Source organism: Microcaecilia unicolor, chromosome 3, assembly GCF_901765095.1.
Source record: "Microcaecilia unicolor chromosome 3, aMicUni1.1, whole genome shotgun sequence".
Lineage (NCBI taxonomy): Eukaryota > Metazoa > Chordata > Amphibia > Gymnophiona > Siphonopidae > Microcaecilia > Microcaecilia unicolor.
Genome location: NC_044033.1, coordinates 475,357,362 through 475,383,020, shown reverse-complemented (window position 1 = coordinate 475,383,020; position 25,659 = coordinate 475,357,362). Strand labels below are relative to the sequence as shown.

Genomic DNA, 25,659 nt, shown 5'->3' with positions numbered 1-25,659 from the left:
AATTCAATAAATCACTATTTAAAAATCAGTAAATGCACAACAACTATCATATGTGCCAGTGTATCATCTGAGTTGCAAAGTAATACTTTGTTAAGAAATTAAAATCTTCTATTCCCATTGAATACCTGGTTTCTCTCGGACATCAGGAAGTCTATTTGTCCTCCAGGTATTCCAAGCTCAATATAGGTCTTTACTAGCCGAAGATCTGCACTGTTTCCTTGAAAAGATGAGAAAAAACAAAGTTCTTACTGTGCAGAAAAAGAAAATAAGCTAATGCAATCACAACTATTTCCCAGATTGGCCAAAAATGCCAATTATAAGAACCATTAAATGGAAATCCATCTGCTTTGACCAAAACAGAATATATAATTTGTCCACCTGTCAAGGAATGTTTCCAGTAAGGTGGTTCACTTTTTGTTTCATGCAAAAACAAAACAAAAAAAAACCCTCCTCAATCTTAAAACAGTTCTAGACTTACACTTTGTATAGCATACCAAGCAGTCACTTCATGATCATTCTGCATCCTCAGAGGCTCAGTACAGCTCTGGATTTGACAACAAGCATACTAAGATTGTACCTAGAATGGCAAGCCAGCTGAAGGCTTGCTGCCTACTAGCAAAGCTGCCACTGTCATCCCTCCTCTACCTTCTTCCAGTGTAGACTGTAGAGACCAAAGACTATAGCCCACAGAGCATCTGTTTGATTCCTTAATTCTCCTTGTGATACATGTCATGGATGCTGATCTGGGCTGGCAGGAGGAAAGTACCAACGATGACACAGGATTTGTCCTCCTCTTCCGCTACCTGGCCTCGTCTGATGCTTTAAACTGCACAGAGCAGCATATGATTCAAAACAGTTGGATCTCTGCTTTGCTTTTTTTTTCCTCCTTTCTCAATTCCAGACCTCCTTGTCTATCTTTTTCCTCTCCTTCCATCCCAGATTCATGAGCTTTCAATTTTTTAAAACTTTTTCCATCCTCTTCATCCCCTTGACTTCTTTTTACCCCTATCTTAGTCCTCTTCCGTTTTCTACCCATCTCTTGCTCTCTCATCTCCTTTCTCTTCCCATCCCTAAGATCTCTACCTTGTCCTAAAATCTGAGGGTCCCTTTTCCAAACCCAGAAAAAACTATACTGATACAAGAAGGGTTGCAAAACTACTTCTGAGACATAAGTGAATGTTTAACTTGCTTATACAAATATTTTCAAAACTTTTAATGAGAGCATTGGGCTGTTTAAATTGCCGAACAGCCAGACATTATCCATTTAGCTGCAATATGGAGCCAAATTGCAGGCCTAAACTAAATGGATAGTGCACTTTTCTCTCTCTCTCTGCAATGACTAAACCAATCATTTTTGTGATGTAAAGATGTTTTCTAAGGAGAAATTATGTCTTACCTGAATTTTCTTTCCCTTAGTCCAACCAGACCAGTCTAGAACCTGTGCGTTATATCTGTTGACCAGCAGATGAATGCAGAGACACAAAGTAGTTCTGTGTGATTTGCCCCTTAAGGACACCGTGCATTCTTAGAAGGCTCAGTATTTTGAATTAATGTCAGTACAATATACTCAACAACTATTGCATTTATTTTTATCTTTATTACATCAATTAATCTCATAAACCTAACAATTATTGTCTAAAATCCCCATATATCTATCATTCATTCAATCATCCATTCACTCTAATTCACATTTATAAAACTAATATCAAAATATCAAACTCTTTAACAATATAACAATAGAACACCCGGAATAATAGAATCACTTATGATCTTATAACAAAAATGTTGCTTTCAATAGCAATATTGGTGTAAAACTTGTAAATTATACTGACATTCAAAAACATTTCTTCTTCATTACGATCCTCTCTTAATCTATTGGTAACCTGCTGTAAACTTTCTGTTGCCCTGTGGCAATTAGTCCATTGATTAAGTCAATTGTCCATCACAGCAGGTTAAAACAAAAGGTTACATTCCATCGTAACCCACAACTGATAACTCTGTGCTGTGGTATTGAATGACAGTAGTTCCATTCACCGTGACTCATTTGTGTGCTAAAACAGTTGTACAACTGTTTTAGCACACAAATGAGAGGACTGCTGCAGTGAAGCAGTTTGAAATTCAAGGAAAAGTCCCGTGAAGTATGCAGTCACGGTGAATGGAACTACTGTCATTCAATACCACAGCACAGAGTTATCAGTTGTGGGTTTCTTAGTGTCCATACCAAACCAGTACAGTACCTGTGGGATGTAGCAAAGCAGTTCCTAAATAGGGCAGAACTCCTAGATTTGAGAAGCTTTGTCCAAAGCAGCATCTTCCAAGTTGAAGAAAAAAATAATCGGTCCCCTAAAAATGAGAAGGTCACTCATCTCTTTGAATGCTGTAAGAGTGAGTATTGATGAAATATCTCCCTGAAGGTAGAAGATTATGGAAGAGTGAATACAGTCCTGAAACAAGCAAGCAAGGAAGAATTGCCCAGGAGTCCTTAATTGGTACATCCAAGTGGACTACCCTGGTAAACAGAGTTCCCTACATTCTCTTAAAATTAATAGTCAAAAGACCAACTATTTCAGATCTGTCCAAGACTTCACCGAACTATGAAAGGGCCAGACAAAATGCCATTCAGGGCAAAGGTTGCTTAAAGTGCCTCTTTCCCAGATGGACTTAAAACAAGATGCTGAGGGCATGTAAATATAGTGTGCGTTTACTGCAGAAGGCCAAAGAAGGGATAAAAAAGATTTAATAGGGTCCTTTTGGCAGCTTGTTCTTGGCACATAGCCTGCAGAGGGAAGGTGTGAAGGAACAATATTTATTGTATTTTATCTTATTGCCAGACTGGACCAATTTCCATGCTAGGCCAATAACCATAGAGATGACCATATGGGCAGAGGTACTAACAGGATGGATCAAGCTGATGACACTGCAAGAACCAATCAAAGATTGCATGCTCCATATTGTTCTGTTAGGGGCAGTGCAAGATAGAGTTGCAGCCATGCTTCTTGGGCAGTGGCTCTAAGAGACAGACATGAGAATCTCAAAGAAGTTACATGCTCTGATAGAGGCAAATATGATTAAGGTAAACCCAATAAGCTGACCTCTGCAAGTAGCTTTGTTAAGAAAAGGGTTGTAGAGTATCAGGCTTATTTTCAAAAGAGAAGGACGCCCATCTTTCGACACAAATTGCAAGATGGGCGTCCTTCTCATAGGGTCCCTAAAGTGACTGACTGTTAAAAATGGTTGAGTGGGAGACAACAAAGGGCAGTGGTAAATGGGCTCCCTCTGGGAGTTACCAGTGGTGTTGTAAATGGATTAGTCCTTGGTCTCAGGATTTCTGTTTGTTAAAGTGGCAGAGATTATTGAATACTGTATATACTGGAATATAAGCTAAGATTTTGGGGCTTTAAAAACAAAAAAGCCCCAAAATTGGGATCTTGGCTTATATTTGAGTCAGCACACAAGTTCTGCTCTTCCTCCATCCCTCTGCAGTGGCCAGCAAATCTTTCTCCCCCCCCCCCCCCAGTGATCGTGTTTCTCTCCACTATTCTCCTCGCGATGAACAGCATGGCATGTCTTTCTCTAACCACCTGCTGCTGAGACCACGATTCTTGCCTGCCTGCCTCCTGAAGCTACCGCTGACACACAAGTATGGTAACTACATGCTGAGCCTTGAGCATGTGCAGATGCTCAAGGTCCCGCACTGGCCCAGTGTGCAGTTACTGTTCTTGTGTATCAGTGGTAGCTTCAAGAGGCAGAAATACCAGTAAGAATTGTGGTCACTGCAGTGGGGGTAGGGTTAGAGAAAGACATACTAGTCATCGTGGGGGGGGGGGGGGGGGGGGGGGGGGAAGGAGAGAAACTGGCAATTTCCATGTCACAGCTGCAATAGCAACCTGATATGGTAAAATTATGTATAATCATACCTGATAATTTTCTTTCCATTAATCATAGCTGATCAATCCATAGACTGGTGGGTTGTGTCCATCTACCAGCAGGTGGAGATAGAGAGCAAACTTTTGCCTCCCTATATGTGGTCATGTGCTGCCGGAAACTCCTCAGTATGTCGATATCAAAGCTCCATCCGCAGGACTCAGCACTTAGAGAATTACACCCACGAAGGGACACTCTGCCCAGCTCACCACCGCCGAAACGGGGGAGGGGAATTAACCCAGCTCATCCCCACACAAGTGGGGGAGGGGAATCCGTCCAGCTCATCCCCGCGGAGCGGGGGAGGGACACCACACCCGCCGATGCGGGGGGATCTGGCTTATCCTGCAACCGCAACCGCGGGAGGAGCTGACTGACCCTAACACCGCCGAAGCGGGAGGGGTACAAAGCTGCCCTACAGCCGCACGAAGCGGGAGGGAGTGCCGGCAGAATTTATGTCTCAATCCAGCCCCGTAAAACGGAGGGGAGAGGAATGCAGCAGCTCACTGTAACACAAACTCGTCTCAACTCTTGAAGAATCCAAGTGAAAGAACTTGAACACGAAGTCTTTCTGAAATAACTGAAGACTAAACTTGAACCTGAAATGCAACCAGAATAAAAACAGAACAGATATCTGGGAGGGGCTATGGATTGATCAGCTATGATTAATGGAAAGAAAATTATCAGGTATGATTATACATAATTTTACCTTCCATATCATCAAGCTGATCAATCCATAGACTGGTGGGATGTACCGAAGCAGTACTCACCCAGGGCGGGACATTGAAATCCCTGACCTCAACACTGAAGCTCCAAACCGGGCCTCCGCCCGTGCAGCCACAGTCAAACGGTAATGCTTGGAGAATGTATGAGCCGAAGCCCAAGTTGCCGCCTTGCATATCTCTTCCAAGGAGACGGATCCGGCCTCTGCCATCGAGGCCGCCTGAGCTCTCGTGGAGTGAGCCTTCAGCTGGATAGGCGGCACCTTCCCCGCGGCCACATAAGCCGCTGCAATGGCTTCCTTGACCCATCTTGCCACTGTAGGCTTAGCAGCCTGCAGACCCTTACGAGGACCTGCAAACAGGACAAACAGATGATCCGATTTCCGGAAATCATTGGTCACTTCCAAGTATCTGAAGATGACTCGTCTCACATCCAGATATTCAAGAGCGGAGTACTCCTCTGGGTAGTCCTCCCTACGAAAGGAAGGGAGACAGAGCTGCTGATTCACATGGAAGCGAGAAACAATCTTGGGCAGGAAGGAAGGCACTGTGCGAATAGTCACTCCTGCCTCAGTGAACTGCAGAAAAGGCTCTCGACATGAGAGCGCCTGGAGCTCGGAAACTCTTCTGGCTGAAGTGATAGCCACCAAAAAGACTGCTTTCAACGTCAGGTCTTTCAGAGATGCCCTCGACAAGGGTTCAAAAGGCGGCTTCTGCAATGCTCTTAGCACCAGGTTGAGATTCCACGCAGGCACCACTGAGTGCAGAGGAGGGCGCAGGTGATTAACTCCCTTGAGAAAGCGCACCACATCTGGCTGCGAAGCCAGGGAAGCACCCTTCAGGCGGCCCCTGAAGCAAGCCAGAGCCGCTACCTGGACTTTAAGGGAACTGAGCGACAGGCCTTTCTCCAGACCTTCTTGCAGGAACGCCAACACTGAAGAAATTGGAGCAGTGAAGGGAGAAAGTGAGCCTGCTTCACACCATGCTGCAAAGATACGCCAAACCCTGGCGTAAGCAGTAGAAGTAGAGCGTTTCCTCGCTCTCAGCATAGTGGCGATGACCTTGTCTGAGAAGCCCTTCTTCCTCAGACGCTGCCGCTCAATAGCCAGGCCGTAAGACCAAAGGGAGAGGGATCCTCCATCACCACGGGACCCTGATGTAACCGGCCCTGCTCCACTGACAGCCGCAGAGGATCGTCGACTGAGAGCCTGATCAAGTCCGCATACCAGGGACGTCTGGGCCAATCCGGACCCACCAGGATTACCCTGCCGGGATGCTTTGCCACCCGGTCTAGCACCCTGCCCAACATGGGCCAGGGCGGGAACACATAGAGGAGCTCTTGTGTCGGCCACTGTTGGAGAAGAGCATCTACTCCCAGGGATCGAGGGTCCCGTCCTCTGCTGAAAAAGCGCGGCACTTGGCAATTGGCCGATGACGCCATCAGATCTAGGCTCGGCTGGCCCCAGCGCTTCGTGATGTCCAAGAACGCCTGAGCAGATAGTTGCCACTCTCCGGGCTCCAAGGTATGGCGACTGAGAAAGTCCGCCTTGACATTCATGACTCCGGCAATGTGGGCCGCTGAAAGCTGCTCCAGGTTCGCTTCCGCCCACTGGCAAAGACTCATAGCCTCCTTGGCTAGAGGGGCGCTCTTGGTACCTCCCTGGCGGTTGATATAGGCCACAGCCGTGGCATTGTCCGACAGGACCCGTACAGGCTACAACACCAGTACCGGGATGAACTCCAATAACACCAACCGAATGGCTCTGAGTTCCAGGAGGTTGATAGACCACTTGCCTCTGCAGGAGACTAGAGCCCCTGCGCTGTCCTTCCCAAGCAGTGGGCTCCCCAGCCCAACAAAGAGGCGTCTGTCGTGACGACAATCCACTCCGGGGTCACCAGAGGCAATCCTGCAGACAACTTGTCTGTCTGCGTCCACCAGCTCAGCGCCTTGCGCACTGCTGGGTCCACGGGAAGGCGCACAGCATAATCCTCCGACATCGGAGTCCAGCGCAGCAGCAGAGATAGCTGTAGTGGTCTCATATGAGCCCTGGCCCAGGGCACTACTTCCATCGTGGCCGTCATAGAGCCCAACAGCTGCACGTAGTCCCAAGCCCGAATAGGAGAGGCTACTAGGAACTAGTCCACCTGAGCCTGAAGCTTGACAATCCGATTGTCTGGCAGGAACACTCTGCCCACTTGGGTGTCGAATCGAACTCCCAGATACTCCAGGGACTGAGTCGGGCGCAGCTGGCTCTTCTTCCAGTTGATGATCCATCCCAGGGAGCTCACAAGAGCAACTACCCGGTCCATAGCTTTGCCGCACTCTGCATAAGAGGGGGCTCGGATCAACCAGTCGTCCAGATAAGGATGGACTTGTACTCCTTCCTTTAGCAGGAAGGCCGCTATGACCCCCATTACTTTGGAAAAGGTCCGCGGAGCAGTAGCCAACCCGAAAGGGAGGGCTCTGAACTGGAAGTGTCGTCTCAGGACTGTAAAACGCAGAAAGCGTTGGAGAGGAGGCCAGATGGGAATATGCAGGTACGCTTCCTTGATGTCCAAGGAAGCCAAGAACTCTCCTGCCTTCACTGCCGCTATAACAGAGCGGAGAGTCTCCATGCGAAAGTGCCTCACTTTCCAGGCCCGATTGACCCCTTTGAGGTCGAGGATAGGCCGGACAGAACCTCCTTTCTTTGGAACCACAAAGTAAATGGAGTAACGTCCCTTGCCAATCTGATTTTTTGGCACCGGAACGACCGCACCCAGGCGGATCAGGTTGTCCAAGGTCTGCTGCACTGCCACAGCTTGACCGGAGACTTGCAGGGAGAGAGTACAAACCCGTCTCTTAAGGGTTGGCAGAACTCTAGCTTGTAGCCGTCTCTGATGACTTCCAGCACCCACGCGTCTGAAGTTATAGTGGTCCCCTCGCCCAGAAACGAGGACAGCCGTCCTCCAATCTGCACTGGGGCGTGGACCAAGGCCCCGTCATTGGGTACGAGACCCTGGGGGAGGACCGGAGGGAGCACCTCCGGGACGGCGGTCTCTGCGAAAGGAATGCTGCTTGGGGGAGAAATTCCTCTTGAAGGAAGAGGGGGCAGAGGAACCCGACTTGCCCGGGCGGTACCGACGGGCTTCCAGCAACCGTCCTCTGGAGGTACCGGGACGAGTACTAGCCCGAGCCCTGACCTCTGGTAATTTCTTGCCCTTAGACGTGCCGAGATCGGTCACGATTTTGTCCAGCTCGACCCCAAAGAGCAGTTTGCCTTTAAAAGGCAATCTAGCCAGGCGGGATTTAGAGGCGTGGTCAGCAGACCAATGTTTCAGCCAAAGCCACCGCCGCGCAGAGACTGTCTGAGCCATGCCTTTAGCTGAGGCTCTCAAGACATCATACAGCAAGTCTGCCAAATAGGCTAAGCCCGATTCCAGGGCCGGCCAATCAGCCCTCAAGGAAAGATCCGAGGGGGAAGCCCGCTGCACCATAGTCAGGCACGCCCTGGCCACATAGGAGCCGCAAACTGAGGCCTGCAAACTTAAAGCAGCTGCCTCAAAGGACGACCTTAAGGCCGCCTCCAATCTTCTGTCTTGGGCGTCCTTTAGGGCCGTGCCACCTTCCACCGGCAACGCCGTTTTCTTAGTCACCGCAGTGATTAAAGAATCCACGGTAGGCCACAGATAGGCCTCACGTTCACTCACAGCCAAAGGATAGAGGCGGGACATAGCCCTAGCCACTTTAAGGCTCGATTCCGGGACATCCCATTGAGCCGCAATTAAGGTGTGCATGGCATCATGCACGTGGAAGGATCTAGGCGGGCGCTTCGTCCCCAGCATAATGGCAGAGCCAACAGGGGCTGAGGGAGAGACGTCCTCCGGAGAGGAAATCTTCAAAGTGTCCATGGCCTGTAAAAACAGGTTGGGCAAATCCTCTGGGCTAAAAAGCCGCGCTGCAGAGGGGTCATCCGCTCCATCCGAGCGGGGATCTATCTCCTCCAAGGAATCCGCAAAGGACCGTTGGGAGACCTCAGACACGCTGCCCTCATCTACATCGGAGGAGACAAAGTCCTCCAAGGCCTGGAAATCAACCCGAGGGCGTTTACCTCTGGGAACCTCAACCTCTTTATCAGAAGAGGGAGCAGGGGCAGCGTTTTGCATGAGGAAAGCCTGATGCAGCAGCAAAACAAACTCGGGGGAGAAAACCCCCCAGACTGTGCACTTCCGCAGCCTGGGCAACAGCCCTAGACGCACTCTCAACCGGCGCTCGCAATAGCGGGGGAGAGACATGCTGCGCATCCAAAATGGCGTCCGGCGCGAAACTCCGCGAAGGAGCCGCGCGGGAAGAACGGCGCTTAACTTTAGCCGCTTGTGCCGTCGCCCAAATTAAGGGCGTTCATGGCATTAATGTCTCCAACCTCAAGGGCGGCCCACGAAGAAGCCGTCCGAGCCGCGTGGCCGGCCAAGATGGCGGAGGCGAGGAGCGGGGGATGGGCGTTTATGGCGGGAAAAAACCGCCACGCCGGAGGAACGACCGGGACATTCATCGGTCACTAAACTGTCACCCATCAAGGGCGAATCAGGTTGTAAAACCCCCGCATCCCCTCTAGAAGCGCTCCAGCGATCCGGGGAGCGACCCTTTGCGCCCTCGCCCTCCGACGCCATATGCCACGAGGAGAAGAATCGGGGAACCCCCTGCCCGCTATAAAAAGGTAAAATTACCTGCTTGCCGCTCCGAGCTGTAACGAACTGGTGTCCCAGTGAGTAGCTGCAATGAACGTTTAAAGAAACGTCGAATTAAACGCCTTTAAAGACGTTTAAAATTTTTTTTTTTTTTTTTTTAAACGGAGCCAGCGGGAGGGGGGAGAAAAGGAGGGACCTGGCACCACCAGGTTTGCACTTGCTCAAAAGAGCCCTCAACCCCAGGCCTCAACAAAACCTAAGGATTAGGCTTGGAGGCCTAGCCAGAGCTGCTGCTGTGTGTGACCACCACCTGCTGAGATAGAGAACATACTGAGGAGTTTCCGGCAGCACATGACCACATATAGGGAGGCAAAAGTTTGCTCTCTATCTCCACCTGCTGGTAGATGGACACAACCCACCAGTCTATGGATTGATCAGCTTGATGATATGGAAATTGCTATTCATACAGTGGCCTACTTATCAGAGTTGCAAGAGCACCCTGCATTTTGTGATTGCAATGGCTCACTGAAAATTACAGCTGCTCTGACAGCCTTAGTTTCTCAAGTGCTCCAGTGTCCAGCATATCACAACTAGCACAGCAGTATGCATATCTCCAATACTGCATCAGTGAGTGTATTGCAACTGCATGAGTAGCTTGAATTTTCTGCAGCTTGTCTTCCACAATTTTGATGGTAGCTGGCTTACAGTATTTCAACTACAGCATCACACTGTGTATCAAGCTGCAATATGCTTTTCACAGCTGCACCTTCAGTGTGCTTGTCACAGCTACAGCAGTGATCTAATTATCACAACTGCAGCACAAGCCTGCTTTTTGTAAATAGAGTGATGGCTGATTTTTCATTTCTTCATGGCTGCAGCAGCAATCTCCTCATCTCAGCTGCTGTTGTGATTGACATATCTTAGTTGCATCTGTGGTGATAATTCAGAGGCGTTTTCAACTGGCATAATTAGTTGCAACAACTGGCAAACTACAGCTGCAATGGCAGCTGTCACAGCACATCAGCAACATTTGAATGACTAGTGTGCTAAATCCCAAAAGAAATGACCTCTCCCTGGATATAGTCATGAAATCAGCTCCATAGTGGGGGTGCTCAAACTTCAGCACTCACAGGACTACCTCCTATATGCTGGTAGCATTACTGATTGGCATATATCAGCTGTAACAGCAGTACCTAGCATTCCTCAATTCCACTGTAATGTTCTTACATTCTAAAATGCAAAATAAAAATAAAAAATTATGGCAAGAATGCGTAGTCTTGGTAGACTTTGTAGACTGGTCCATCACAATCACCCAAATTTCTATCCTCGGCTTATATCTGAGTCAACCCCCCCTCCCCCAAGCTTATATTAGGATGGGCTTATATTCGAGTATATAAGGTATTTATTTATACCGTCAATAAGATGCAGGTTTACATACCATCCAGGCCATGGACACAAACGATAAGATGGATTCCTTCTTCTGAACTTTCTTCCTCCATGCTGAAATAAGGTATTGTAGAAGCTAGCCGAGGAACATCACTATATAGAAATCCAGGGAGCTTCAGCTGCTTCAGTTCCTCTTTAGCCTGGAGGAAACTGAAAGAAAATAAAAACTAAACATGACATCTAAATCTGTTATGTTTGATTCCATTTTATTTCATTTATTACACCTGGATCACAGGACTAGCATAGCCAGGAAAAACAATGAATAATTTTTATTTTAACTGTTGATCTCTGAAAGAACAATCATCTACTGATCTTGTAATCTACATGCTGGGTGTCCATAGGAGAAGCATTTATAGCAGAAGTCTTCTTTTTTGCTGCTAGACCTGCTGCTCTTCAGGTTACTGCACAGCTTAGCATATTAACCAACTATACCAACAATTCCCATATGAGGTGGTGGGTAGAGTGCATGGATCATTTTTTTGCTGTAAAACAAAATTAAAATAGAATGAAAAAAACGAAAACAAAACAAAAACCTAGATGGACAGGGGAGCGAGATCACAGAAAACAAATAGGAATCAAGTGGAACAATTTTCTGAAGACTGTTTGAAAGGAGCTAACTAAACTAAAAGTAGACACCGGGCCCAGATGGGATACATGAGAGGGACTGAAGGAACTTGGCAAAGTTCTGGTGGCTCAGCTGTCTGACTGGCAGAAGGTGGATGTGTTCCCTCTCCACAAAAGCCAAATCTAAGGAAGTGGTTGATAAATAGAGGCTGGTTAGTCTGACTTCTGTGGCAAATTTAAAGAATGGAAACACTGCTGAAAAAGAGGATAGCAGAGTTTCTGGAATCCTATAGACTGCAGATGCCAAGGCAGCATGGTTTTACTAAACTTAGACCCAATACAAAACAATTCCCATGTTGGACAAAAACACTCACAAAGCAAGAGACTAGCGTTTAAACTTAACCCTTCAATCATCAAAATAGTGCATGAAATAATAAATTATATGAGAAAATGGGAGAGGCCCTCAAATTGATATGTCATCCAAAGACCGTGTCCCTATCAAGGGCTATTTATTTCATCAATGAAAGAGAAGTTCCAACAATTACCCTGTACATAAGTAGCCCTTTGTGGGTACACTGCCTTTGGGTGACATATCAATCTGAGGGCCTGTCCAATTTTCACATATAATGTATTGTTTTGATGATTGAGGGGTTGGCTTTAAAACACTGTTCTCTTTATACTTTGTGAGTGTTTTTACTAGAGTTAGGTCATATCAGACAAAAGCTGCCTAATTTCTTTGACTGAGGGATCAGAGAATTCAATTGAGGGAATGTGCTAGATGTGGTATACTTAGATTTCTGTAAAGCCTTTGACACTTCCTTATAAGTGACTTATAAATAAATTGAGCACCCTTATGGTGGGCCCTAAAGTGACTGACTGTTAAAAATGGTTGAGTGGGAGACAACAAAGGGCAGTGGTAAATGGGCTCCCTCTGGGAGTTACCAGTGGTGTTGTAAATGGATTAGTCCTTGGTCTCAGGATTTTTTTTTTTTTTTGTAACTGATATTGCAAAAGGGCAGTTGGGCAAGGTTTGCCTCTTTGTGCATGATACTAAAATCTATAATATAGTAGACACTCCGGAAAGTGTGGCTAATAGGAAGGATCTAGCAAAGCTTGACGAATGGTCTAGGATTTGGCAGCTACGATTGAATGCTAAAAAAATGTGGGGCTCTGCATTTGGGCTGCAAAAACCCAAGGGGTTAGGCCTAGAATAGGGAGTGAATTTGCCCTTTCCTTTCTGAACACGCTATCAGAACTCTCATCCACACTCTCATCACCTCTCGCTTAGACTACTGCAACTTGCTTCTCACAGGTCTTCCGCTCAGCCATCTCTCTCCTCTTCAATCTGTTCAAAACTCTGCCGCACGACTAATATTTTGCCAAAGTCGTTATGCCCATATCAGCCCTCTCCTGAAATCGCTTCACTGGCTCCCTATCCGTTTCCATACACAATTCAAGCTCCTCTTATTGACCTATAAGTGCATTCACTCTGCAGCCCCTCACTACCTCTCCACCCTCATCTCTCCTTACACTCCTTCCCTAGAACTCCGTTCACGAGGCAAATCTCTCCTAGTTGCACCCTTCTCCTCCATCGCTAACTCCAGACTCCGCTCCTTCTATCTCGCCGCACCTTATGCCTGGAATAGGCTTCCTGAGCCATTACGTCTAGCTCCATCCCTGGCTGCCTTCAAATCTGGGCTAAAGGCCTACCTGTTTGATGCTGCTTTCGACTCCAGACTTGTCACTTTTATCTTATCCTTGTGTCCTTCTGTCTGTCCTTCCCTTATCCTTATTGATCCTGTGTTTGTCCTGATTTAGATTGTAAGCTCTTTTGAGCAGGGACTGTCTTTCTTCATGTTCAATTGTAAAGCGCTGCGTACAACTGGTAGCGCTATAGAAGTGATTTATAGTAGTAGTAGTAGTAGAAGTACTTCTGTGCATGAAAGCAGGATCATGTGGTATAAGTCTTTAGTCAGACTTCATTTGAAGTATTTTGTACAATTCTGGAGACCACTCTTTTAAAACATAAATTAAAAAGAATATATAAATAGGGATGGAATCAGTCCAGAGAGCTGCTACTAATATGGTCAATGGTCTTCATTATAAGACATAAGGGGCCAGACAAAGATCTCAATATATATATGTTGAAAGAGAGGCAGGTGAGGGAAGAGACATTTAAATACATCTGTAGCATAAATACACAGGAAGTTGGCCCCTTTCAATTGAAAGGAAGTTCTGGAACAAAGGAGTATAGGATGAAGGTAAAAGGGGATAGATTCAGAAGTAACCTAAGGAAATTCTTCTTTGTGGCAAGGGTGGTTAATACATAGAATGACCTCCTGGTGGCGGAGACAAGAACTGTATCTGAATTCAAGGTAGCATGAGACAAGCAGAGATGACCTCTAAGGAAAATGAAACGTTTGTAGAGCTTACTAGTTGGTATGGATGGGTAGAATGATTAGGCTGTATGATCTTTATCTGCCATCATTTTCTCTGTTTCTATGTAATATTACTCTTAGGGAAGTAATGCACTTTAATTTACACCTATTCTTTTAACGCAGACTTTCCCAACATATGGTACCTATACCCCAAGTGGTGTGTGAGACATTCACACAGGGAATGTGCACAGTACACGACTCCTGGCAACAAAGGAAAAAAAATCTCTTGCTCCCCTTTGCACAGTCCTTCAGCCATAGTTTAAGTTGAAGCAATCACAAAAGCTATAAGGGGCACACACAGAGGAGCTCTCTTGGTCAGTGTGCTCTGAGCAACATGCCTCTTAGTTTCAGCGAAATGTGCCCCAAGTTGTGATGTAAGGAGCTCTGCTCTGGATACCCCACCGTCAGATTCTCCTCTGGCTTCCTCAACCCCAGGCCATGCAGTCAGGCCTATCACTCTCAGAGTTGAAGAGCTCCATGCTGAACACTCCCCATCCCCAACAGGAAAACAGTTACCTTCCTCTGGCCTCCACCAACTCCCCAACCAAGTAGAGTTCTGTGCTGACAACCCCTCCCCCCCAGTAGGAGGCTGCAGCTGCTTCTGGGCTATGCAATCAGACCTGCCACTGCCCAAAGAGCCATCACCAGAAAGCAGCACCTCTTCCTGGCCTCCTCCAAACCTGGGCTATACAATCGGGTAATATCCAATCCCATCTGCGCAGCAGCCTTGGTCTGGTTCTTCAGATTTTCCCAATTCAGTGTTGGGCCAAAAGAGTAGCCCACTTTTCCAACACTGGAATTTTTAAATAGTCCTAGACCTCCAAAATGTTTATTTTTAACTTTAATTAAAAAGCTGGTCTCTGTACCAGTCTCCTTTTATGCACTGCTCATACGCAAAAATGTGTGCCAGTTTTGGGCTTAGAAGACTTCTCTCCATGCTTAGGGACTTATTTTTGCTCTTTCGCAAATACGTGATTGTATAGGTGTATAATTCACATCACCACCATGGCCCGTTTACAGCCACCATTAACGGTCACTTGTGGGTCCCACCAGCCACTTTAAAACATTTAAATCGCCAGCTCCAGGGCTTTTATTTAACTCTGGAGCCTTCCTAGACCCTAAAACCTGTCTCCCCCCTGCCTGTCACACATGCCTGCATGACATCATTGTTGATGTGAACACACATCTGTGCCACTGAACATGCACGCATATAACATCAGCAACTAACTGAAGGCCTCAGCATGGCAGGGGCTTCTCCTGCCCTACTCTACCAGCTTCCTTTTACTCTCAGGCGGTACAGGAAACTAGCACACGACCACTTAAAACCACATCCCAGGCCTCCCTATAGCCGTTGGTACACTCAAGCCAACCTCCCAGGTAACCAAAAAATATTTAACCATAGGTTACATAAAGACAATTCACACTAAGTGGCTGTGATTGCATTCCTTGTATGTTCTGAAGATGATTTCTACTTCTGTGTCATTACTATAATTTTCCTTTTGTCTGTGAAGAAGTTGCCTATAGTGATTTTTTAAAATGTGCTTATTTAAACATTAAAGATGTCATTGCCTCTTTAGGGGAGATGCTGGGAACAGGGAAAGCCAGAGAGACAGAGATGAGAAATGGATGATGGGCACGGAGAGAGACGAAATGTCAAATGGACAGGAGACGCTGGCAAAAGAATGAAAAGAAGACAGAGGAAAGCAAAAACCAGAGACTGGAACCAACACGATTAGAAAAATGAGAAGTCAATAAAGGTAGAATAAGCAATTTTATTTTCTGTCATGATTAGAATGTGTCAGTTTTTGGAATGTACATCTGCCAAAGTTAGTGTCTACATGAGCATGATATATAACAAATCATGTTAACTGTGCTAATTTTCTAAGCACAGAATGCAAAAAGAGGTAATGGGCCACAATCTTGAGTTTAAGAGGCTGTGGTTACATTCCTTGTATATTCTGAAGACAGTTTTCACTTCTGTGTCATTACTATACGCTACTTATTTTTGGTTTTCATTTGGTATGTGCACAGAAAGGTGCCCTGGTTCACTGGGGACTATTTATTACAAAAAAATAAAAATAAAAAACAAAACCAACAACAAAAGTTCTTCACAAAAGTGGAGAAGTTGTCCATAGTGACCAATCGAGCTTCATATTTTATTCTCTTGGGGTGGGGGGGGGGGGGGGGGAAATAAGGAATCTGACTGGTCACTATGGAGAAGTTCTTCACTTTCGTGGAGAAATTTCTCCTGTTTTTATAAATAGGCCCCACCTCTAAGTCTAACTGCTCATTTTTACTCAGTTTGTAAAAACAACACACCACTAATCAAGGGGTCAGACAGTTTATATGCGAATGAAATATAAGAGTTCATATGAACCGTGTCTTGTTCTGTAATTCATTTCCAATTACTTGTATGTGTTATTTGTCAAGTTAGTTAACTGTTTAATAATAAAATGTCCATTTCAAAATCTCTGCTGATCGGAGATTGGGAATAGTAGGTTGAAATTTGTTCAAGTTAAGGGGTACTTGGCTTGAAGAAGCTGGAAAACACTGATTAGTGTGCACCACGACACACTCAAAGAAAACAGGAAAATATAGCTGGTGCCAAAGGAAGAACATGAAGAAAACTGACACACACAACTGATCCTTGTGATAATTTTACTTAAAAGAAAAGGTACTGGGTTCAGGGCCTGCTGTGACCATTTTACACTCCAGGTACGAGGAAAAGAAAGTTCAAAACGTTTCCTGGTTTACTAGCTGATATAACCTGAAAAAAAAAAAAGATCATCGCTGCCATATGTAGGATGGATTATGAGAGACATATAGAAGAAAATATTAATGGAGTGGATTTTTTTATCTTTATTCAAACTTTTTTATATAATCTCAAAATTATTGAGACATTGAAATCCACATTAAATTTACATAAGGTCAATAATAAATCCAAAAGAAGATGAAACAAATTTAACAATTTTCGTCCACCAGATAAGAAATATGATTCCAAGAGTTAGAAAACCAAACAAGGAAAAAAAAAAAAGAAAACATACAGTTCCCCCTCTTTAGTCAACCTCCGGCCTGTTATTCAGGGAGGGCATACAACATTTACTTCCATTCTTGCATCAAGAAAATCAATAAACTGTTTAGAGTCCATGAATTGATATTATTTACCCTCAAGCACTATATTACAAATACAAGGGAAACGCAATACGAAATTAGCTCCTGCGGCCTCAGCTCTGGGGCGCAGGGCTAAAAAAGCCCTGCGTCTCATCTGCGTTGGCCTAGAGAGGTCAGGAAAAACTCTAACCTTTGAGCCCATAAACAGTTTATCTATGTGTCTTAAAGAAAGTCTTAAAACAGCATTCCAGTCTGGCTCCAAGACAAAGGTGAACAACATAGTTGTCCTATGAGTAATAAGTTCCAATGAGTTTTCCAGGAAAGAAGTAAGGTTCATAGCTTCTCCCACTACTGGTAAGGGGGGGGGGGGGGGGGGCTTTCCATCCTTCCCCTTAGGGCTCCAGATGTATTGAGCACGTGTAATAGGAGGTAATGAATCCTTATCCATCCCTAGAATCTCAGTCATATACTTTTTCACCATCTCCAAAGAGGGAATAAGTGGAGACTTGGGGAAATTAAGAAACCTTAGGTTAAGTCTTCTAACCTGATTTTCCAGGTATGCCAAACGTTTATGACGAAAATTGTTATCTTTAACCAAAGCTGCTTCCAAAGTCCCCATTTCTTGTATCTTAGAGTCCATATTTTCCAACTTAGAGGACTGCTGTGCAGTCTCCTGTGCTTGTATCAGAACAGCTTGTGAAATAACATTAATATCGTTAGTATTCTCTTTAATCATAGCCTGCATGGAAGAATGTGTGCTGTATACCATATCCCACAGTGACTCAAGCATCACAACGGCAGGTTTAATTATACCACTTGCTGGTAAAGGGGAATGAGACAAGGTCTCCCGGCGGGATAACTTGGAGGCAATATCCTGAGGTAATACCTTTAAGGCCTGCAAAGCCGGAAAGACTTGTTCCTGAGTCCTGTTCCCTTTCGCTATAGTCCTCCCCTCAAGCAGCGCTGGTTTCACTACTCCGGTGACCGTTACTGCTTGGGCTACTGCGAAAATCTCACTCCCCGGCTGGCATGGTGCCATGCGTTCCACGGGGCTCAAAGAAGCCCCGTCTCCGCTCTCTATCAACGTCAACGCGTCGAGAGCTGCAGACGGAGATTAAGTACTTAGAGGGCCCGGTTGCTTCTTCGGGAACTGCAAAGTTGTTTGCTTCATTGTCGAAAAGGTTCCAGGAGTTGAGGGGATATCCTTCACCTTTCCCCTCTGTTTCCCCATCGTATTCGACGGGTCTGAGGCCATGAATGAGACAAAAATTCGCACTTTCCTCAGGAGCAAACTTGGGTGCGTCTGATCAAAGCGCCATCTTGGAAAGAATCCGCCAATGGAGTGGATTTTCATTACATTCCATATAGCTGAGAAGACTCAACAGGGGCGTTTTTCATACCAACACTGATCCTAGAGAACCAGTTGCAGGAATGAAGGCAGGCTGCAGATAAGGGTAAGAGTTATAGGGTAAGTGCTGGTTCTGGATTCCATTCTTTGTTCAGCAGGCAGTGAATACTAACTTACACTCCCTGCATATATATTTTTTTAATATTTCAACATCTTTATTGCATGAACAAAAATCCACAGAGCACATTAAAACTGAATGGCACCCCAACCAAACTGTAACTATCACTAAATCTATCAAAGACCTTCACCACACAAAAGGAACTCCCTCCCCTCTCCCAAATACACTTTAACAAAATCAGATTAGGTAGTCTGGTTCATGGTCCAAGGCGGTTAAGAGCCAATATCATTAAGCACTTGACTCTGGAATCTCCCACAATCTCCCCTCCCCCCACAATTAGCATTATTTAAAGCATGACAACTCAGAAGTGTGTTAGTATTCCTATACAGCCAATAAGATTTTCAGGATATTGATAAAATGTACATTTGCACATGCTGGATTTTGACTGCATGCAACTCTCTCATTTATAATTTATTTTATTTTTATAATCTTGATATACTGCCAGTCACGCAGTGGTACATTAAGGCAGTTTACAACAATATTAACTAGGAGGAGGGAGAATGAGGAGACCAAAGGTGTAGGAGTTAAGGGGAGAGTGCAGCAGTAGTGGATTACATGCTCATATGAAATACAGTGAACACAGGTTGAGTGAAAGAGAAGCAAAGAGGAAGATTTAGAATAGCCAGGTTTTGACAGCCTTTTAAAAAGGTTTTGGAGTTAAGACTCAAGATGTATATTGTGTGGAAAAGAATTCCACAGCTGTGGTCCAATATAGTTAAAGGCGGAATGAATCTACAGTAATATGTACCCAAATGTGAAGGCGGTGGGAGGGTAAACAGAGCTGCTTGAGAGATCAAAGAGAAGGCGGGAAGGTAAGGAACTAGATGATCAGCAAGATAAGATATGACTAGATACCCTTTATGAGCTAACAAGGGTTTGAATTTGATAGAGAAACAGCATTCAGCCTGCAACAAGGGAGAGACATGATCATACCACTGGGCATTGTGTATATCATTATGGAGATACCAAAAATCTGACTGGCTGTCAAAATCCCCAAATGAAATGCTGCATGGAAGCCAGAGAACCTCCATCACTTCTTGAACCAATTTATCCTCTTCTGTTCCAGGACCCAGTATAAATGGAGGGAAAGGGAAATGGGACTTGATATACCACCTTTCTGAGGTTTTTGCAACTACATTCAAAGCGGTTTACATATATTCAGGTACTTATTTTGAACCAGGGGCAATGGAGGGTTAAGTGACTTGCCCAGAGTCACAAGGAGCTGCAGTAGGAATTGAACTCAGTTCCCCAGGATCAAAGTCCACTGCACTAACCAAATCAGTATGTTTATTAGAGTGGGTGGTGCAGGGGCTCTGAGGAGGCTTTAAATGCTTTTGTCTTTGATTTTGTAGGGAGCTCCCTACTGTGACTGCAGAAAAATGCCTGGGGGGAAAGGGTCAGAGCTATTCTGCTACAAGGAAATCAGCACATGAAAAGAAAACCAGGCAGCAGTTTAGTGCTGAAACAAAACTTAACATTTTTTTCTGTGAAGGACATCCAAGTGTTAGAAACTCGGAGGGGGGGGGGGGGGGGGGGTGCTTTTGGGATGGGTGTCCTCTGCATGAGTCCTGCTCAGCAGCCCCAATGAGAGGTGCAGACCTCCTGTTAGGTATTCCATGGTAAGGGGATAGGAAAACGGTAGTGCATCGCATCGCATACACATTATAATACTAATTTGCTCATCTGCATTCCGTTTTCCTTAGCTGCTACCATGACAGGACAATGCCCTTTTGTGCATGTCCCGGTTTACTACTTGCACATTAAACTGACTAGAAACAGTTTAAAACCCAGGTTGCTGGCTCGTTAAGTTTAGTGCATCTAGTCCTGAATGTATTTCTTTTTCAAAAAATTGTTTTCCTTTTTTTTTCCTACTCATTAACAGCCCAAATGTTAAGCTGCTTACAATCTTAAGCAAATGTATAATACAATAACAAAATCCTTTTAGAAGACAATAAGGCATTTGAATATTTTAAAATACAGTGCTATGATTAGCAGACTCCTTGTGCATTTCTGTCTGGCAAGCTAAGCAGGAAGCTTATTAAACTAGCAGTTGGGTGTGTCTGGCAGGCTGCAGGTACAAGTCTTAGTAAAAACAGGGGTGCTTAGGTCTGTCTGGCAGGCTACACATGGGACCTAGCAAATCAGATGTTCAGGAAATAAATGCACTAGTATTTACATTACCACAGAGATTTATGGATACCCATGAAAAAGGAGAACTGCTGGTTAAGAATTTAATGGGGGATCTCGTGTACTCATATGGATACTGTATATAGTCAAGCTCGATACAGTGGTTGGCAGCTGGGATATATCCCTCACAGTGCAGGTAGGAAAAACTGGGCTGAATGGTCTTTTACATACTATGTTACTATACCAAATTTACTGAAATATAAATTCATGTCATTTATTGCATGTAAACTCCAGAATGTGTTACATTTTGAATTGTATTTCCTAATGAAGTATATTAGACCCATTAAGATAAAGCATTTGAATTTGCTTATGGATGCAACATAAATGATCATGCACCTTTTAATTCTAATCTGAAATCTATTTTTTGTGAGCACATCAATGTAAGGTTTACATCCCAGAGCCAGGTGAAAGACTGCCAGCTGCTCCAATCCTGGCAGCATCACAACTACTCTGAAGCAGATGCAAGAAGGAATGGATATTCAGATCAGATACCAGGCTGCTCACATTACCCATAACACTGTAAAAAATCAAAGATTGAAATTAATAGTCTAGCATCTGTTTCTCTATGCTCCTAAAAATACATTTAGATTGGACTGATCCGCCAGTATTTAGCCAGTTTTTGCATTTAAATGGATACAGGGTTCTACTTTATAAATAACAAATAGATGATGAAGTAGAATAGCTGAAATAAATGAATTTTTTTAAAGTTGTGTTTTCTTGCTCCATTCCAGTATTTTCACAGCAAAATAAACTACCAAGTTATTTTGAACAGGTTATAAAATGTCACGTCTAGCTGCATGAGACAACCCCCCCCCCCCCCCCCCCCCCCCCGTACACTTGTCTGACTGAAATTAGGGTAGTGGGGGTGGGGTGAGAAGAACCTTCAGTCAGCATATTCTGAAATATATGACAGTACCAAAAGTTACCATCTAGGTACCTATGTGTCTGAATACAGGAAGGTGGCACTTACGCAAAAGACATACTGGCACAAATATAGAAATTTATAACATCCATATGCCTCAGAAGATGCAGAAAAACAAAACAAAAACTGCTCCTCTTTCTAAAATACCTCCCACCACTAACTTTCTCTGTCTCTATGTTCTTCTTCCTCCCTATTCTGTGCTGAATTTCAACATTTTTCCCATCCTGATGGTCCAGTTCTTCCTTTCTGCTCACTCTTTTTACTTCACCCCTTCACTCTGGTTGATGTAAAGGGGAAATGAGATAGGATTTGATATATTGCTTTTCTGTGGTTACAATCAAAGTGGTTTACATATTATACATAGGTATTTATTTTTGTCCCTGGGGACATGGGAGGGTTATGTGACTTGCCCACCAGAGTCACAACGAGCTGGCAGCGGGAATCAAACCCAGTTCCCCTGGTTCTTAGGCCACTGCACAAACCATTAGGCTATTCCTCCACTCTCTGCTTCACTTCGGCATGCTTTCTTTCCCTTCTGTTCTGTGCTAGCAATACAGAATAGCAGGTTGTAGTGGAAGGCAGAAAGTACTTCTCTGATGTGTTGCAGCTTCAGCATCATCTTGTAGCATGTTGGTTAAGCGCACTCTGCTGAAGAGATGCGGACAGTAGCATCTCAAAGGAGTACTTACTCTTTGCCACCATTGCCTTATCACATATAAGTGCTAGTACAGCACAATGAGTTACTCTACAATTGGCAAGCTAGTGACTTGAAATCTGGCTCCCTGAAAAATGATGGAAAAGAAAAAAGATCCATATATCACACCTTTCTTTAGAATGAAAAGGAAATTGAAATGTAAGACGTTAAGCCACCTAAAGGGCAATTAAGGTGTTTACAATTAGGCACCCAGAGGGCACCTGGTAGGGGCCTTTCCTTTAAAGGCATACTAGCCTAACCGGGTATATATGTGCCTAACATTTTGATGTGAGCACTTACACCAGCCATAGAGTTGGTGCAACTGTTAGTGCCTAAGTGCTGCAGATACCCATGTAACTTACAGTATTTGATGTTACGCGTTTCAGTTTGAGCCCTGTCCAAACTCCACCCATGTGTACACACCCATGGCACATATGTGCTCTGTAAGTTACACAGGTGATTACAGAATACTGCTTAAGTAGAATTTTGGCTGATATAAGCATATGTGCACGAATACACATTTAAATACCATTAGGCTAAACATTAATGTGCATAAGGCATGCATACATCGGATAGATTTGAAAATGAACTTGCGGAACTATTGTTAGTAATATGTAATTTATCTTTAAAATCAAGCATGCTTCTGGAAGATTGGAGGGTGGACAACGTAACGCCAATTTTTAAAAAATGTTTCAGAGGAGATTTGGGAAATTATAGATTGGTGAGCCCGACGTCAGTGCCGGGCAAAATTACCGAGCATATTCAAAAGCATGGATTAATGAGACAAAGAGGGGCATAATCGAACGTCGCCGGCCAAATAGATCGCTGGCGGCGCTACAGCTGGCCGGAACCGTATTACCGAAAAAATGGCCGGCCATCTTTTTTTTTCGATAATACGGTTTAGCCTGGCCAAATGCCGTGGAGTTCACCGGGTTTGAGATGGCCGGGTTTGTTTTTCAGCGATAATGGAAAGTTATGTCGGCCATCTCAAACCCCAGCCAAATTCAAGGCATTTGGCCATGGGAGGAGCCAGCAATTTTAGTGCACTGGCCCCCCTGACATGCCAGGACACCAACCAGCCACCCTAGGGGTCACTGCGGTGGACTTCAGAAAAGCTCCCACGTGCATAGCTCCCTTACTTTGGGAGCTGAGCCCCCCAACCCCCCCCCCCCCCAAACCCACTACCCACAAATGTACTGCACCCACTAAAATTGCTCCAGGGACCTGCATACAGCCTCTAGGACTTATTGCTGCTGTATAACTTTGGCACACCAGTTCACACCTGAAGACTAAAAAAAAGTCCTTTCTTGAAATAACCACGTTTACTCACAGTTAACTGCAGATCAGAGTCCCCTGGTACTAAGATTAGCAGTAGGTCAGAGCTGGCACAATGGTGTACAATGCCCTCTTTCAGCACCATTCAAGGTAAGAACTACGTTCTCTAACGTGGGTAACACAGGAAAGGGAACAAACTGGCTTACAAAAATGGCCACTACCGCATGGACTACAACAGGAAACAAAACAGGGCACACTCTGACCCAGTTAGCAGGGGGGAAAGCACCATGGGAGTAGAGCCCAGTACCCTACACTCACCACAATGCATTGCTAATGTGACTCTGCAGGGCACCTAACAGAAAAGGTGTCACACTCACCCGAGAGCCACATCGCAACCAGGGAAAGGCTGTCGGAGGATACAACACATTCTGCTCTCATGGAGGTGGGTACGGCATTTGAGGCTGGCATACAGGCTGGCAAAAAAGGTTTTTAGTTTGGAAGGGGATTGGTGACCACTGGGGGAGTATGGGGAGGTCATACCCCATTCCCTCCAGTGGTCATCTGGTCAGTTGGGGCACCTTTTTGAGGCTTGGTCGTGAAAATAAAAGGACCAAGTAAAGCCGGCGAAATATTGCTTAATGCCGCTTTTTTTTCCATTATCGGCAAAAGCCGGCCATCTGGTAGCCACGCCCATGCCCGCCCATGGCCCGCCTTCGCTAATCTACCGACACGCCCCCTTGAACTTTGCCGGCGAAGCGACGGGGAAAGCGGCAATGCTGTAAAAAATGCCGCTTTTGATTATACCGATTTCGCCGCTTTTAAGAAATCGCCGGCCATCTCTCGATTTGTGTCGGAAGATGGCCAGCGATCACTTTCGATTATAAGCTGGAAAGTCAACATAGATTTAGTGAAGGGAAATCTTGCCTTACCAATCTACTACATTTCTTTGAAGGGTTGAACAAACGTGGATAAAGGTGAGCCAGTTGATATTGTGTATCTGGATTTTCAAAAGGCATTTGACTAAGTACCTCATGAAAGACTCCAGAGGAAATTGGAAAGTCATGGGATAGGAGGTAGTGTTCTATTGTGGATTAAAAACTGGTTAAAAGATGGAAAACAGAGAGTAGGGTTAAATGGTCAGTATTCTCAATGGAGAAGGGTAGTTAGTGGGGTTCCCCAGGGCTCTATGCTGGGACCGCTGCTTTTTTAACATATTTATAAATGATCTAGAGATGGGAGTAACTAGTGAGGTAATTAAATTTGCTGATGACACAAAGTTATTCAAAGTCGTTAAATCACGGGAGGATTGTGAAAAATTACAAGAGGACCTTACAAGACTGGGAGACTGGTTGTCTAAATGGCAGATGACGTTTAATGTGAGCAAGTGTAAAGTGATGTATATGGGAAAGAAGAACCGAAATTATAGCTACATCATGCAAGGTTCCACTTTAGGAGTCACAACCAAGAAAGGAATCTAGGCGTCGTCGTTGATGATACGTTGAAACCTTCTGCTCAGTGTGCTGTTGTGGCTAAGAAAGCAAATAGAATGTTAGGTATTATTAGGAAAGGAATGGAAAACAAAAACGAGGATGTTATAATGCCTTTGTATCGCTCCATGGTGCGACTGCACCTCGAATATTGTGTTCAATTCTGGTCGCCGCATCTCAAAATAGATAATGGAATTAGAAAAGGTGCAGAGAAGGGCAAAGAGGATGGGACAACTTCCCTATGAGGAAAGGCTAAAGCGGCTAGGGCTCTTCAGCTTGGAGAAAAGGCGGCTGAGGGGAGATATGAAAGAGGTCTATAAAATCATGAGGAGTGCAGTGAGTAGACATGAATCGCTTGGTTACTCTCTCCAAAAATACTAGGACTAGGAGGCACGTAATGAAGCTACAAAGTAGTAAATTTAAGACAAATTGGAGAAAATATTTTGTCACTCAATGGGTAATTAAACGCTGGAATTCACTGCCAGAGAATGTAGTAAAAGCGGTTAGATTAGTGGGGTTTAAAAAAGTTTTGGATGACTTCCTAAAGGAAAAGTCTGTAGACCATTATTAAAATGGAGTTGGGGAAAATCCACTGCTTATTTCTAGAATAAGCATCATAAAATGAATTGTACTGGTTTGGGATCTTGCCAGGTACTTGCAATCTTGATTGGCCACTTTTGGAAACAGGATGTTGGGCT

At 44.8% G+C, this 25,659-nt stretch overlaps 1 protein-coding gene across 1 annotated transcript in view; it reads right to left on the bottom strand.

Annotated features, from left to right (window-relative positions):
* FAM135A (family with sequence similarity 135 member A) overlaps positions 1-25,659 on the bottom strand; it is a 289,052-nt gene that overhangs the window by 55,811 nt on the left and 207,582 nt on the right. The window contains 2 exon segments of the mRNA XM_030199007.1: positions 126-217; positions 10,750-10,907. Of these exon segments, the coding sequence (XP_030054867.1) occupies positions 126-217; positions 10,750-10,907 (250 nt within the window).